The sequence below is a fragment of the Macrobrachium rosenbergii genome, chromosome 59 (assembly GCF_040412425.1).
Source record: "Macrobrachium rosenbergii isolate ZJJX-2024 chromosome 59, ASM4041242v1, whole genome shotgun sequence".
Taxonomy (NCBI): Eukaryota; Metazoa; Arthropoda; class Malacostraca; order Decapoda; family Palaemonidae; genus Macrobrachium; species Macrobrachium rosenbergii.
The window spans coordinates 29,269,193-29,286,515 of NC_089799.1; the positions used below are offsets into that span (position 1 = coordinate 29,269,193).

Consider the following 17,323-nt stretch of genomic DNA (forward strand, 5'->3'; position numbering starts at 1 on the left):
TAGATCCATAATTCGCTTCCAGCTTACCATCCACCTAGCTACCACTGTGATAAGTGGGTACCACAGCATCTGCTGGGGTCAAGAAGAAGGGTGTGAGGCTAGAAACCTCATTCCGAAAGATAGGTTGAAAACCCCCTGGAACGTGCCCTGCTGGTGCCACCCTCTACCAAGGAGAAAAGGATTGAAAGGGAATGAACCGTCTGGGTTTATTATGAAACAATTATATATTAAACGTTTGAAAGTTAGGGGGAAAGGCCATGTGAGGCATATGTGAACCTAGTAAAAGCTTATTGGCAATGTGGAAAGTGTTGATGTATGGTAACAAAAGTAATCTGAGAGCTGTAAAATTCTCATGATGGGATACACCTCCATGGCTATGTAATATCTTTAAGGACGGAATGATGTTTGAAGTTAGGGAGACGACAATAAAAACAGGTGTAAATTTGTGAGATGCGAAGATGGATTGTGTATGGAGTGTTGAATGAATGACGTTTACAGATGACACGGCATTAATTGGTGTTAATACAGAGAAAATGCTGAGCATAGCACCATTCCATCCATTGCATCTCAGATATTTAAGCAAATCAAACAATTTAGCTTTGTAAGTGTCCATTCTTGCTGTTAGAAAGTAAATCGTTTTTACTGATTTTTCTCGGTCATAAATGACAATAGCGTGTCTTGGATGTTTCTTTAACAGTGCGTATAAGAGGCTGCTGTTGGTGTTTACAATCATTTCTATTGTGGTTTTTCTTCGATATCAAAGGCGTATTTTTTTTTTTTTTTTTGCTAGTAATTTGTAACGTATACGTGCTGCTGCTTCTAAAGGTTACATATTAGTTCCTGTTTTTTTGTAATTCTCACTTTTGACTTGATTTTCGAAAGCTAATGGCTTTATGTCTGTCTTCAACATCCGCATGGCATATATGTTTTTCCGCTCATCGATTAAAGGAACCTTTTGAATGCTTCTTCCCAATCTTGAGGTTTGGAAATATTTCCCCCTCAGGGTCTGCGTAGCCAGATCTACATAATCTTCCTTCTGTTAAGAGTAGTATGTGTCATCACCAGAGCGGATAAGCGTAACGTGGTGATTACTCTGCCTTGCGTGGCCGAGCTGCATCTCGGACATTACCTGTTATTGTTTCCCTTTAGAAGTGCTTGTCGCTGGAGGTAATCAATTAACCTCGCCGGTCAGGCGGAACTTCTAATTATTAAAGGAACAGGATCTTGAGACTGCTGAACGATTTATGAAGATTCCACCTTAACATCCTGTCATGACGTTATCCTGTTTGTTATGCCGCTTGTCGTTCGATCAGCGGAGTTAAGAGACGTTGGGACAGTAATCTCACTTCATGAATATTTGCTCAACACTGCAAGGGTAAGAGGCGACACCCACTCTACGCTGAAAAGGGAGTATGAAAAAGAAACACGAATACCCCATCAATACTGAATTCGCTTTACTTGGGGAATAATTTAAAGAACCGGAATTCGACTGGACTATTGCAAACAGTCTTATTTCATTTAGTTTACTGTTGCACACGCACTAACTCACGGGTGGTATGGGTCCGAATCCTGGTCTGGGTAAATGCCCTTTTTTATATAAAAGTTCCCTTTGGATTCAAATTTTTGTTAGACTTTAGCGAATCGATATTAAGGAATTATTCCTTGTTTAATATTTGAAAGTATAGTGTCTTAGTGCAGTATTCATGACAGACTATTATACACAGATTAAATTATATGTATATATATATATATATATATATATATATATATATATATATATATATATATATATATATATATATATATATATATATATATAAATATATATATATATATATATATATATATGTGTGTGTGTGTGTGTGTGTGTGTGTAAATTAAAAGAATAGCATTTGCAAGGCATTAACAGACTTGCCTAACTTGGTTTGGAAGAACGTAAACAATTTAAATAACAAATTACTCACTTCTTTTGCGTCACCAAAGCATCCCGTCTCCTCCCCACCCGTCCTCGAACCGCAGAGCGCTACATACCGCTAAATTCAGCATGAATATCTAAGCGAACTTCGGATTTGCTAGCTATAAATGGGAGGATAAGGAAACGCCTTCGATATCTAGCTCTCCGCCTCGCTATGTTGTCCTGAATAATACAAGGAACTTCGGTTTATATTCTTCCACGAACATTGCCTCCTGGTCTATACTTGTTCCAGGTCTAAAGGTCAGATTACGCGAAGATACGACGGAGTGTGTTTGTTTACTGTTAATGAATTCTGAGTATGGCTTGCTCATGAAGAAAAAGCTCTCAGCCTGAAGGTCGGAGGTCAGTGCAAGGTCATTTCCCTAGAGAGAATGCACAACATGAGCTCAGCGCCTATTTATTTTAAATAAAAATAATAGGAAGCACATCTGTTGCTACAGTATTATGATCAGCAATTCAAAGTGAATTTAGATAATAATTTTATTAGAGTAACATGATAATGGCATTTTAGCATAAAATACTGATAATTAGAGATTTATGATCAAAGAATAAATGGATTTAAAGGAAACGCAAACATAAATTCTTTTTTCAGATATGCAGAAAGTTAAATTTTTTTTAGTGAGGCTTGCTGATTTTGCTCGAGCAGTAGTTTGTTTTTGAAAAGTATCTAAATGTTAATATACCTAGAGTCCGGACAAATTCCAAAAAACTACAAAATACCTGTGATTTGTTGCTGTTTTTCATCAGCGCATTTCTCCAGACGCTTTTATATTTAATTCTGAGCTTTGTTGTTATGTTCTCCAGTAATTAATAATATCCAGATATATATTTTGAGGTCTTGAAATACGCATATCTCATCATTATCTTGTTTTGAATTTGTAATGAGCTCGACGTTGCCTCATTTAATAGTTTCATATAAATTCGACCCTTATTAGAAAATCAGCGACCTGGCTTATTAAAACTGAAAATAGTGATAAAAGTTTGGTGAAAATTTTCCGCTGGCCTCTTTTAATATTTCCATGATACTGCATACTCTTTAATGAAAATAATTACGACAAGTGTACCTTTACAAATTATATATATATATATATATATATATATATATATATATACATACTGTACATACATACACACACACACACACACACACACACACACACACACACACACACACACACACACACACACATTCTTTCTTCCTAATTCCCTTATTGCGTTATTGTTAATTCATAGATCACTAATTGCTTTATCTCATTTAGTTATTGATTTCTCCTTCTTGTTTCCGTGCTGCATATGCATGTTTTTAACCTGATTTATTCCCTCTGTAATATTCATGTCAAGTTTATGCGCTAATTTTCATTGAGATATTTGCTTTCTCTTAAAGTTATTCTCCCTCCATTCTTTTCTTACTCACTCAGCGTTATCAGTTAATTTGTTATTGTTCCCATACATTATATTTCAGTCTGTTGTTGCTCCTCTATATTACTTTTCTCAGAGTTCTGTCATTGGAATGGAATGGAATATGAAATTTAGGCCAAAGGCAAAGCGCTGGGACCTATGAGGTCATTCAGCACTGAAAAGGAAATTGGAAGTGAAAAGATTTTCAAGTCGTAACTGGAGGAAAGCCTCGCAGTGGCACCATGAAACAGTTCTTATGAGAGGGTGAAAAGTAAAACGGAAGAAAGAGAATATAAACGGAGGTACAGTAAAAGGCATACGAGGGACTGCAGCTAGGGACCGAAGGGAAGCCGCAAAGAACCTTAAGTAATGCCGACAGTGCACCACGTGAGGTGCACCGGCGGCACTATCCCCTCATACTGGCGAGTTCTGTCATTGCTTTCTCTTATAAAGTGTTCTTGTTTCTAACGTTTTACCTGTACGCCACGCGTTGCTTTCCCTTTTATTCACTGCTGGTTGCACTGTTTTCCTCTTGCTGAGTTTCGTTTGCGTCACTTGTCATTTTCAGTGAACCTCTGTCCTCTCGCATTCCCTTCACTAACTTCCGTATTCTCCATGCTCTCCCCAAGTTCCATTATCCAGTATTTATTCTCCATTCAATCCTTTTTCACTTTGTATTTATCTTCTCAGGTGAGGATATTGACTTCACGAAATTTCCCATGACTTTTCACCTCGTCTTCTCGTTGCATCAACGTTTTCTTAATGATCCTCTCGTTGTCTTTTGTTTCGCGGCGCTCTTTCTTCAACACGCGCGCTTTTGATCGGCCATTTGCGCAGGTTAATGGCGAGGATCAGCCACATCAAAAGAGAAAGAGAATTGGCTGAAAATAGCTTATGACGGTCACGTTTTTCTATCCACCAGGCTCAGGTCGCCCTTCCGAGATCGCGGCCTTCACCTGCCTACCAATTTTGGTAAAAGGTCGCTGAAGACTGGAATGGTGGTGAAAAATGTTAATCTCATTGATACCTTAATTGAAGGCATTTCTATACAGACCGCGCCTAAACGCTCCCTTCGTGTGAAAAGGATCCCTTGTTGTCTTGCAGTTGAACTTGACGTTCATTTATAATGATTTATGCGTGCTAATACAATTGATTGGGTCTTTTCTGTACCAGTGTACAACGGGTGTATAATTGTATTCGTATAATCCCACTGGTGTTCTGTTTATCTGCACCCAGATACCTTTTCCCTTTCTCGCTCGCCCGGACCACTGGCTATAAGATATAACTTTCTTCAGTTATGATAAGGATTTAATTTAATTTTCTTGAAACGCGAGCCAGTAACGATGAGAAATTGATTTCACGCTGACTTGGGATTCCCAGTTTCTTATTATAAATAGATTTTTCAGTAGTTGTGATATAATATACCGAGTTTTCTGCAAAGAACGAAATTTAAATAATTACGGTTTCTGCTTTAATCCAGCTCATCCCACTTTATAAAACAAATCGTTTGAGATCCCATGACTGAAGTTAATATTTCACTAGTATACGGTCAGGTAGTTGAATGCTAAGTAAAATAATACTGTACGCCCCCGGATGGATTTTCTTTATGTTACCATATATTGGAACCCTAGAAGTTTACCAAGTGTCCCACTTAGATTAGAAATCGAAAAATAAAAGATATATTGAAAGAGGAGGGCAAAAAATCATACACATCTGCAACTAGAAAACCAATTTCTACTCCACCCTTGCAATCTAGTCCTTTCCTTAATCTTACCTACATTTCAGCAAAATTACTTTTTGAATGTTACTGATCCTTCCCAAATGACTTTCGAAACACTGAGACGCCCAATTGAATCCTCTTCTAATAAGATATCATGTGGTTTTGAAATGATACTTTTTCAAAGTGGGACGTTAACCTTTGAAGCAGACAGGTAATGTTTTGGTAATGTACAACATCCACGTTTCGTTGAAAAGGAATTCAAGTAAAAATGTCAGGTTTGCGAGGTGGCATAAGCGATATATTGAACATCAATGGAAAAGTGAAACTTTGATTTTCAGAACAGCTGCCGGCCATGACAAGGGAAGTGAGCAGATAGAAACTATTGTCATTTGTTTTGGGGAAAAAATGAACTGGAAACTCAATGGATTTTATTTCTACTAAATTCTCATATATGAGAAAGAGAGAGACGCACACACACACACACACACAGAATGGGTCTGGTTTTGCTACCAAGTTGTCTGTGGTCTGTTACTGTAAGTCACAGTTTTGTATGCCCCAAGTTGTAATTTTCTCTGTAGTCATATATCAGGAACGTGTGAGCAGAGAAATAGTGAGAATACAGAAAATCGCAAAATGGTTTGCGATTTTTTATCCCCAGTTTACGCGTTCTATGTTTGGGAGAAAGACAGTATTTGGAAACATATTGCACAATGGTTTGTAAACGTTATATATCTTACCTCAAATTTTGATTTTCAATTTTTTTCATCACTTCAGTAGTACTGGAAAAGAAATTACAACTGGCATTGAATGTACACATTATTTTTAATGCTGAAAGGAATAGGAGATATATTATGCTCTAGGCTCTTTCTCTCATTCTTATCTGTTCCATTCCTTGACCACATACACGTGTGCTATCACAACTTTTTTCTGTTTTTGCAAGAATCAGATTCAGCTAGGCAGCCCTTGAACTAATATATCTTGACTATTTCATGTGTCCCATCATTCTTATTCTCACAAAAAGAACTACTCTGCCCCCGCCTTACGAGTCTCACCAAATCAGAAAACCATTATAACCATCCAAGTCCTAGTTGTTTTAAATGCACCATATCAATAATTTTTTTCTTTAAACACATCAGCTCTTCAACATTTCTTCTTTACGACATACTGTACATACACACATTCAGAACCACAACTTAATGTTGGATAAATTTCTCTCTGACACCTAGTGCAGGCAGTGGTGTTAGAAATCCATGCCCTGTTTATTTCATAGTCAAATCTGAGTTTATGGGTGTGCATTGATGAGGATATTTTTGTTTATTTCATGTACGATTTCTCTAAGTTGATCAGTAATGGTACAGTGGTCAAATGTTAAAACACACCGCTCCTCCAACAGTTAACACTGCTGTAGTATTCTTAAATTGTGTTTTACTTAGCAGACAGTATTTTCTGTTTGGTCTGTCAATAATTGATGTTAACTTTTATCATTGGAAAGGATTTTGTACATTAATTTTAATCTTGTGCTTCCCATTAATTTACATTTTTTTTCAGAAACCACCATCCCAAGAGGGCATTAGTGCAGCTGCCAGTTCAAGTGCCCTTCCAACTTTCCAAGAATCCTCTTCTGTGAAAAGGGATTCTCTCCATCCTAAGGATGCTCTCCAGCTTCAGTCATCCCACATGAAAGAAACATCTCCCTCCTCCCTCGCGCATCATACCTCTCACTCCTCACAAACACCTCACACCAAAGAAGCGATTCCACTCCAGCCCATCATCCGCCAGCCTTCCAAGACACTGCAACCGATTATCAAGGAGAACGGTCGTTCTGAGAAGAGTTCTCAGGGCAGGACTGTCCTGTTTGTGGAGCCACCGAAGGCTCAAAGTGGTATTTTGGTGAACAAAAGTGAAGTGCCAAGAAACACTTATGATGTATATCCCGGCAGGAGAAGAGCCATGAAGGATCCCAATGGGGACGTCAAGCACTCCCCTTACATTCACCGTGGCTCTTACTCGGACATGCGCACATCCTACGGTGGGGATCACGATGCCTTCTCTAGATATCACGAGATGGAGTTGCCTCCTAGGCGATACAGGTCTTTGGACGATGGGGAAGACTGTAGGGGCATTATGAGTCGACAGTATTCACCAAACTCATCCGTGCAGAGGGACTTGGACTATTATCCTCCCTACCATAGCAGCATGATCACTTCCCCTCCTTATTCATCAAGGGACTTTTCTAGCAGAGATTTTAGGGAATACGGCAGGGATCCTAGGAGAGAAATGAGAGAACACAGAGCGCTTACAAGAGAATCTAGTAGGGATCACCCTAGGGACATTGTAAGGGAAAGGGACCGGGACCGGGACAGGGACATGGGAAGGGACAGGGATCTAGGAAGGGACAGGGATATGGGAAGGGACAGGGATCTAGGAAGGGACAGGGATCTAGGAAGGGACAGGGATCTTGGAAGGGACCGTGACAGGGACAGGGATAGGGATCAGGGACACGTCTTTGCCTTCCCCTCTCGCATTGGCAGTGGCGACTACGACCAGCCGACCTCAATCATGAAAAGGTCTCCGAGTATGAGTGCCTCTGTAGGTCGTCACTACGAAAAGCCAATGCGACGTGCTGATGGAGGGGGGACGTACAGATCCTTACCACGTCCCTCGAAGTCCCGCGGAGAGGCGGAGGAGGAAGTTCTTAGGAAGTACCGCTCACTTGATCGTCGCTTTGACCTACCCTTCAGTGGTTCACTCCCTCGGCCCGAACCGGAACCCGAACCTTGCGAGGACCCTCCTCAACATCAGCGCCGTTACAGCGGTTCCCCACGGCTCCGGTTCGCTGATGAGAAGCACTTTCACTTGTACCACGACAAAGAGAAAAAACAAAGTGGTGTGAATGATAGAGATGAGAGTTTTATATAAAAGAAGTTTTATGAAATACATGTTTTTATTGGTGTGTCTTGTGTTTTCGTTTCACTCCTACATCCTTAACTCGAATTACTCAGGTTTCCTTTTAATTTTGTTGAGCAGAAAACTGAGCAAAATAAAGATATATAATGAGGAAAATGTATCATGTAATATTTCATAAGAATAGGTTATATGTTTTAAATACTATGAAATTACGCCAAAACTTAATCATAGGACATAAATGGACAAGTATACATATTCAGGTACTAGGTAAAGATTAGGATACCCTGACAGGAGGTTACACACCCACATGTGTAAGGACAGCAAGACTAAGGTATCTGGTTAGAAGTGAAATAAAAAAAAAAAAAAGGACAGAAATATGGAGTCAGAGTATAGGTATGTGTAAAAATGAAATCCAAAGTAAAATAAAAAATAAAGCAAATGCAGGAAACGACAGCAGTCGCCATTAACTGAGTTTTTGTTGCAACTGCGGAAACCCGGGCTAATTAGTGGAGTTTGAATCACAAACTGCGTAGGTCTTAATATGGCATTTTGCACTTTTGCATTTCTATTCTGTGTCCCTGTTAAGATTAGTTCACAATTAGGTAAGTCGTCATTAGAAAATCAAACCAGAACTGGGTTCGTTTTAATCAAGGTGACGGCCTCAATTTTATTTGGTTATTATAATCTTGATGTACAAACATTATTATTATTATTATATATATATATATATATATATATATATATATATATATATATATATATATATATATATATATATATATATATATATATATATATATATAATGCATTTTATGTAAGAATAGTTCAAAAATGATAATGAGAATAAACTATAAAAAATAGCTATAATTTTTTCATAAAAACTGCAATGTGCGTCTGAGAAGGCTTTAGAGATTTTTAACTTAGTAACGGTTCGCGTCATTTCCAAAGTGAAACTCCGTCTTTTGGTAGTCCTTGCCAGTAACGTTTCGCGTCATTTCCAAAGTGAAACTCCGTCTTTTGGTAGTCCTTGCCACCCGAGAGTAAGAGAAAGGCAAGTCCACAGTCGTCTTGTTGCCGGCATTGTAGAAGGTTACCCAACATTACTGAAGGAATAAATGGCAGAAACTCGAGTACTTTCAGCTCCATCCACAGACCTTGGTTAAATGTAAGTAAAATGAAATTCAGTTGTAGGTTCATTTACCATTGCTATATATCACTCATCCCTGACAGGGCTAGCGGGACCTGGGCATGTGCCCTCCCATAAAAATGACAAAATAATAATATTGAAGATTTGGTAATTCTAAGCCGGCTGTCCGCGGTGAGCTAGACTATGGCAATTGACGTTTTCCTATGTTATTTTACTTCCTTTAGAAGAATTTAAAGTAAAATTTTGTCGGCCGGCTGTAACTAAGCTGTCATTGACCTTTGAAGACTACACGACTTGTATTACCTAACGTGGGGTAGGTCTAAGCCGGCATTCCGCGGCAAGCCCCCCCACCTCCATAGCTAATACGGCAAAATTGTAACCAGTAAACCCCCCTAAAAATACCAACCTAACGTACCCTAGAGGTGTTTACTGGTTACAATTTTGCCGTATTAGTTATGGAGGGGAGGTGGGGGGGCTTGTCACGGAATGCCGGCTTAGACCTACCCCGCGTTAGGTAATACAAGTCGTGTAGTCTTCAAAGGTCAATTACGGTATATTTACAGCCGGCCGACAAAATATGACTTTAAATTCTTGTAAAGCAAGTAAAATAACATAGAAAACGCCAATTGCCACAGTCTATCACCATGGACAGCTTAGAATTACTAATATTTATATATATACATATATGTCTATGAAAATTGGTGGCCCCCCATGAAATTTTTCTGGATCCAGTAATGCCTGACAGAACTGTGAAACGTGGCATAATACTAAACTTGCCTGGTAGCAAGGTGAAGCCTATTGGCAATGTCTGATGGTGAGGCTAACAACCATATTATGCTCCATGATGTTTAGGATGCATGTAAATAGTAAGGTCTCGTCATTATTAGGTATAAAGTGGATGGTTAAGATAAAAGTTTTCTAGGAAATGTGGGAATAGTTTTATTATAACGTTGGTATGTAGGAGGCAGAAACAAAGTGCTTCTAGAATTTGTGGAAATATAAGAAAATAAGGCTAGGTTATTACTATACATTAGGGATAGGTAAAAGCATCCTTGTGGTGCCAGTGGATTTTATGGCGTGTGCCCCGTATCCCATTCTCATGACGGCCAACTATGACTGCCAGTCATAACTCAGACTAGTTAAATTTCCTTATTGTACACAACGTGAGCTTTTGGCATGAATAATGGAGCAGGTATTTCAGAAAATTAAACAGTATATGTAACTGTGAATTTTTAGGTTTGAGTTTAGACACTAAATAACCTTTGATTTTTCTAGTCCTCATAAAAATACCATCGTAGGTCTTGCAACCCATTACACATATCCATAAATCCTGCAGGAATGGGCACTACAGTGGGAAATCGGCGGTTTTGGGAAAGGAAATAAACTAGTGGAATACAGGATATATCCTAACCTAACCTAATGTAGGGTGCTGGTTCCTACCACCTAACCAAACGTAGAGCATCATAAATTATACAAAAAAAAATGCATGAGCGAACCTAAACACCATGTTTATTAGTTGTCATTTGTTTGTAGGTGGGGAAATACAGTAACTAGTTAAATATATACAGGGAGGCATCTTAACCTGATCTAGGGCACCAGGTCCTACCCAACTACACCTTGACCTGTGTCACCATAAATCATTGCGTAAAAATAAAGTACGATGCATTCTAACCTGACCCAACTTACAGTACTGGGTCCTACCACCTAACCTAATTAGAGTACCAAAATTTTTTGTTTTTTATTTGAGATTGCTTACATACGTATATTATATGTTGACCTCTTTATGCCCCTTCTTAACCTACCCAGACCTTAGGATTAGCCCATTGTTTGTAAATGTTGTTCCCCATCCGTTTTAGACAAGGGGAGAATCTAATGGAAAAAGTGGCAAACTCATCAAATCACATATAACTACCAGAAAGCCTTATTACGTTTAAATTCTCTGACCTGAGTAATAGTAATTTTCAGGACTAAACGCATGCAATACGGAAGTGTTTCATTGTGAAAGTGATCAAAATCACATAAACTATCAGGAAAAATCCAATCTATACCATGTTTAAAATCACTTTCTACCATAGTAGGCTGATCATTTTCAGAGCCTGCACTCTTCCAGCCTGGATAGTAGTGGGCCTTTTTATTTCCCTTAAAACTAAATTGTTTTGATCAATATGCAAAGAAAGAGCTGACCTGTGAGGTCATTCAGCTCTGAAAGGGAAATTGAGAGCAATAGTTTTAAAGGTGCAACGGGAGGAAAACCTCGCAGCTACACAATGTAGAGTGTAACAATTGTTAGGAGTGGGTGGGATGGATGATGGAAGAAAGAGATTATGAACGAGGTACAGTAAAAGGAATGAAAGGAGTTTTAGCAAGGGGCCGAAAGCACGCCACAAGGAACCTTAAATAATGCCTACAGTGCACTGCATACGGTGCACTGACAGCTCTGCCCCCCTTCTGGGGATGAAGGAATATGAGTAAGTGGATTATTGGTAACTGATTAATTCAGTGCAATTTCTTGATAGTGGAGTTTTTTTGCTTTGTTCTCACGTCTCCTTAATATGCTTGATGGAGAAGCATAATAAAATCTATTGCAAATTCACTGCTACAGAGATATTTATCAATAAATACTGTTACCTATTAGGACTTATTCCAAGTCCTTTGCATATATGTGCATTTGTGGGTAAAGGTGGATGGCATATTTTCAACGTTTCTTGTTACTTGCATCTGGTAATGTAAATTTTCACCAGTTAAGTGAGATTTTGAAATTCTGGCGTTGCGTTGGTTGAAAACCGGCGTCACCGCTTAGTCGTTTAAATCTAGTTCCATGGATTATTTCACTTTTGCAAAATTTCGTGCAAAAAAATTTAATGTTTTGGACATTTCTGACGTTCACTCGGTAGCAAATCAGTGGTTTCGAAGATACTTGACCCCAATATCCTTCAATTACGGGGGCCACAGTAGGAAACAGGGTTGTTGGGTGGGGGAAAATACAAAACGATTGAAATAAGGGATGTATTCTAACATCCCCGTGATACTCCTGCAAGTTATGATTCTGATTAAGCTAAATGTTTTCAAAGTGACCTTTGTTAATAAGTTATATTAGGCCGGTTCTCAAACACATCAAGACGGAGGGGGACACACATCTGGGAGAGCTCATTGTTTCAGGTGTGTGACAGGAATACAGGTGTACAACCTCAATCTTGCGCCACAACCTTACAGGAATGTTTGCAGCGCAGATGGCTGCCAAATTCAGAGATCTATGATCGTCACTTGGTAGTCAATGAGTGACAGCGGTTGGCGATGCAGATGCATGAGTGAGTCCGCCAAGCTGTTCACCTGTCAGACATGAACATTTTGGCCAGAGGGGAAGTTTTCTAGTACCGGCAAAAACAAGAATTTGGTATATAGGAACACCCTTTCTTGTTTCATGAACGATCAAGTGGAAATACGATTCATCTGGCAAGTAGAGGTGTCACCCAGTCATAGTGACAGTCACAAAGCCCGAGACGTTGGCCCGACCCTAGCAAAATGGAGAAACTTTAATATTACAGGTAAAGAGGGCAGTTTGGCAGAGCCAGACTACCTTTACCTCATTTTATCTCTGGGAAGCCGCCCACAAGTCCTTGGACACCTTTGGACCTGTAAAGCTACTCAGCAGTTGTATAGTCCCTAAGTTCCTCTTGGACAAAAAAGCATCTCGCGGAAGGTAGACTCCACGATCAAGCATCCTATCTTTGAGCTTCAGCTCAAAAGGTGTGACTTGTTGTGCTGTCCTTTAACGAAGGGGGAGGGATGGAGATAGATGGTCACGTTATTACCCGAGCCTATCATCAATTTATGGTTGATTCGGATAGTAATTGCTATTTGGCATTTACACAATTGAACCATCTAGAATTCTAAATAAGCACAAGGTTAAGTATAAACTGTATGCTGATGATACACAGTTCTATTTTCCTGTCGAAACGATAGAAGACACCATAGTAAAATTGATGCAATAATGAAAGATAACAAAAAATGGATGTCGGCGAAGAAATTGAAACTTAATGAAGACAAAACTGAGCGCATGCTTTTTGGATCTGACAGTGCATCACGAAAATATGAACACTTCAAAAGAATAACTATTGGTTCGTCAACAATAAATATTGTAGCAGCAGTGAGGAACTTAGGAGTATTTATTGATAATAAATTGTCGATGAAGAACCATATATTGCATATTACAAAAACCTGTAACTATCATATTAGAAACCTCGCATTTATTAGAAAATACCTAAACGAAGATGCTCTGAAAACAGCAATTTGCAACCAAATACTTTCGAGGCTTGACTCTGTAACGTTATATACTACGGTCTCCCTAACTACCCACTGAGAAAATTGCAAGGAGTACAAAATAGAGCCGCCAGGTTAATAAAAGGACTACGTTCCCGTGATAGAATAACCCCAGCACTAATTGAGCTACATTGGCTCCCAGTAAAAGCTAGAATAGATAAAATGCTACATACAGTCTTTAAAGCACTAAAATATGATGAACCAGTATATCTGGGAAACTGCTTCAGCTTCTTTAGACCCGAAATGAACACTGTAATCAGACATGCAAGTGAAGCATATAGGCTATTTGAACCTAGAACAAACTGTAAGTCAAGCGAGAGAGATTTGTAAACTGCGCACCATGGCTATACAACAAAATACCGCCTGAAGTGAAGAGCATACAAGAATAATGGAAATTTAAAAAGGAACTAAAGACTCTTCTATTCTGCAGGAGCTACGATACTGACGAGAAAACACGGAAAGACAATTATAAAATATAAGAAGCACCTTATTTTGAAAACGTACATGGGCCCGCCAGAGAGGGCATTATCCATGTGGAGGGCTGTACATAAAACCAAACAAAGTGAAACCTTATTTTAGGGCAGCGTTTGGAACTCCAAAGTTTCCATTAAAGGAGATTTCAGACATTAGACTCTGGCTTAGGGCCCTAACAGTCTGTCTGCTTTATGCCGAATTGTATAGGAGGTTACAGGAGTAATTGGTCCCATGCTCATGAACGTGACCGGGAGTGTGACTTTCCCAAGTGGAGATTTTACTTGCCAGTCAGTTGAAAGACTATTCTCAGACTTAAGGAGCAAGTCTCCAACGTAAAAGACTATGGCGTGTATTTCTGTGCGGAGAAATACAAAAATTTTTATCTTAATTTCACCTTAACTACCCCACGTGTCTGTAATGTTAAGGTGAGTAGGGATTCCCTTCCCTCATCTGCCTACCTTAAAATAACCATGATGTTACCTAGTTTCAACGATAGTATCCAGCGCATGGTGAGGGATGCTCCTACACAGGTTATTGATAAAGTTTGTGATCTAGCTGGCTGATGAAATTAAAAGTTCAGCAGGTAGGATTACGAACTCCATTAAATCCTCAGATACCCGTCAGTAAGGCGGGTCATTCACGCTCAGACTTGTCCCCAGACATGTCGAAAGGGGAGGAGCGTCGAAAGAAATGACACGGCCATTGACATTACGACCCGATCTGTGTAAATTGCTCATTTGCTTACTGGACGTGCTATAGAGTGATGGCCGAGGTACTCTCCAACAGTGAACTGGAAACTATGGCAATTTGTGCTATAGTTTGCGTCAAAATAAAGAATCATGCTAAGAAAAGAGAGATGTTTAAAAGACTGGTTGCTTAAAAGAATGTGTTTTCTCATGCATCCCTCATAAATGAACGCAAATGTCATTCAGGCGATTGGTTTCACTTTGTTTTACTTTGGTATTATGTACAGCCCTCCACAGGGATAATTCCCTTTCTGGCGGGCCCATGTACGTTTTCGAAATATGGTGCTTCTTATATTTTATAATTGTCTTTCAGTGTTTTCTCGTCAGTATCGTAGCTCCTACAGAATAGTGTCTTAAGTTCATTTTTAAATTTGCTTTCTTCTTGTATTAAATTGCATAGATGATTATTAATCAAAGCCATTATCCTTATTTTTCACCTTTGATACATATTCTTCATACACTGTGCACTTACTGCCATCATATGTTTGATGTTTAGTATCACTATGGCCTTTCTTTACACAGTTTTTACACTTGAAGATGGTGGTAGCACATTCATTTGATTTGTGATTTTCACCACATTTAGGGCAAGCTTGGTCATTTCTACAATGTGTTGTGCTGTGACCAAATTCCTGATATGTATAGCATTGATAGGGCATGTAACAGTCGTATACTTTGCAACGGCTATACAGTATACACAATTTGTCACCTCTATCATAGATAGCCTTTCGTATTTGTGGTGTGCATTTGATGATATAGTGTTTACATTTGTCATCTTTGGCTATCATTTCCTTTACAATTTTCAGGTCGTCATTTTCAGAAATGAGTCTACCTATCCATGGATTTTTCTTTACAATGTTATCGACATCATCTTCATCCTTCGGGACATAGACTACTTTTGTTTTTGGGTAAGTTTACCCTTTTCATTTACTGATATTTTGTTGATTTCCTGAATCTCCATTTTTGCCACTTCTAAGTTTTTCCTGTCTGGAAATCTTACAAATAAGTGTCCATCTTTTATTGTTTTAACCTATTTAACTGGCGCCGTTATTTTACTCATAATTTGTCTTTCATTAGCCTCTGTGTCTCTCCGTTCGTAGATTTGATCAGAAGCACAAAAATTGTCTTTAGTGATTCAGCATAAGTTTTGTCCATGTTTGTCATGGTCTTTACATCTTTACCAACATTATCAACTTTGTTTTGGATTTCATCTATGTTGATCATTACATCACTAGTTTTCTGAGCCGAATCCTGAATCAACTTTAATATCTCGGTTTTTTTTTTTCTTTTATTTCTTCAAGTTCATCTTCAGTGAGTTTTTTGTGTTCTTTGTTCAGGCCTCTTGCAATTATTACAGATGTACAATATGTTATCACTACGAAGTATGGGTGTGTATCTGACCTCGTTACCTGAACAAGTTCCTTCCTCATCAGCTTCCCAAGAGCAATGTCCGCAGGTTGCTGACTCTGTCAATTTGGGTTGACTCATCCTTCTCCAGTATTTTATTTAGTGTTTCATCTTTACGTGCTGCTTCGGTAATTATGAGATAACGTTCGTATGACAGTTTGATCTTCCCTTATTTGATTTGATTTCTACAGTATTTTCTCTTTTTCCTTCCTCTTCTTCGTATTCGCTTTGAACATCGTGCAAGTCAGGCACTTTTTACAGAGTACTTCACAGACACGTCCTACCCGCACGAAAACTACTAATATAATTGAGGATGGGCGAGGATAAATTTAGGGAACTGCTGGCATTAACAACATCGCATAACAAGAAATCAGACACCTGTATGAGGCAATCTATATATCCAACCGATAGACCGACCGCCACACTATGGTATTTAGCGACGGGGAGATCTTATGAGGACCTAAAATTCAGTGTGGTTATAACTCCACAGATGCTTGGGAATATCATCCCGGAATGCACTTCTCATGTTGTTTATTTTCTTGATGGCAGTTTCCCGTGTAGCATCTGGATATCTATCCTTTTACCTTGTTTACTAAAATATCGTAAGCGATATTTTTCCGATTTCTGTCGGAATACACTTGGATTCCATAAGCATGGGTCACTAGCGGATCCAGAAAAATTTCATGGGGGGCACCAATTTTCATATACATATATATGTATAGATATGTGTGTATGTGTACATAGACTATCTAAATCTTCAATATTATTATTTCGTCATTATTTTTCATGGGGGGGGGCACATGCCCAGGTGGCCCCCCCCCCCCCGGGTCCGCTAGTGGCATGGGTCCTTCCAAAACGACTTATCAACCAATACTTCTGCCATAATTATAGAATTTCCTAAAGTCTCTTATCGCAGACGACACTGGGTATTTCTGAAAAGATAAATACGGGTCTGCGTCGAAGCAACCTCCATTCACGCACGGATGTGTATTTCAACCGTAGAACCACCGCGTCTCACAGTGAATGGGCTATTTATACCTACTTTTAAACCAGTCGCTACGCTTTATCTGTGCTACAGTCTGTACCGACTAAAAGCCACCGCATTCACGTACCGACGTCCAACGCTCCGCCTACTTTTCTACAAATAAGACCGGAGATGAGCGTGAATGGGGAACCCAGGACCCATTTATGTATAAGTGGGTCCTGGGGGATAATGCCAGTGGTGAGTCCTG

General features: G+C 39.1%; 1 protein-coding gene and 1 long non-coding RNA gene across 14 annotated transcripts in view; both read left to right on the plus strand.

Moving 5' to 3' along the window:
• LOC136837493 (uncharacterized) overlaps window positions 1–8,046 on the plus strand; it is a 1,465,013-nt gene extending 1,456,967 nt beyond the window's left edge. For all 13 annotated transcript variants that reach the window (XM_067102285.1, XM_067102289.1, XM_067102292.1 and 10 more), the window contains one exon: window positions 6,642–8,046. In XM_067102285.1, coding sequence (XP_066958386.1) covers window positions 6,642–8,012 — 1,371 coding nt within the window. In that variant the 3' untranslated portion in view covers window positions 8,013–8,046. The remainder of the gene's footprint in view (window positions 1–6,641) is intronic.
• Window positions 8,047–8,955: 909 nt separating this feature from the next.
• Window positions 8,956–17,323, plus strand: part of LOC136837710 (uncharacterized) — a 54,956-nt gene continuing 46,588 nt past the window's right edge. The window contains exons 1-2 of the long non-coding RNA XR_010852728.1: window positions 8,956–9,165; window positions 15,491–15,592. This is a non-coding gene — a long non-coding RNA (uncharacterized lncRNA). The remainder of the gene's footprint in view (window positions 9,166–15,490; window positions 15,593–17,323) is intronic.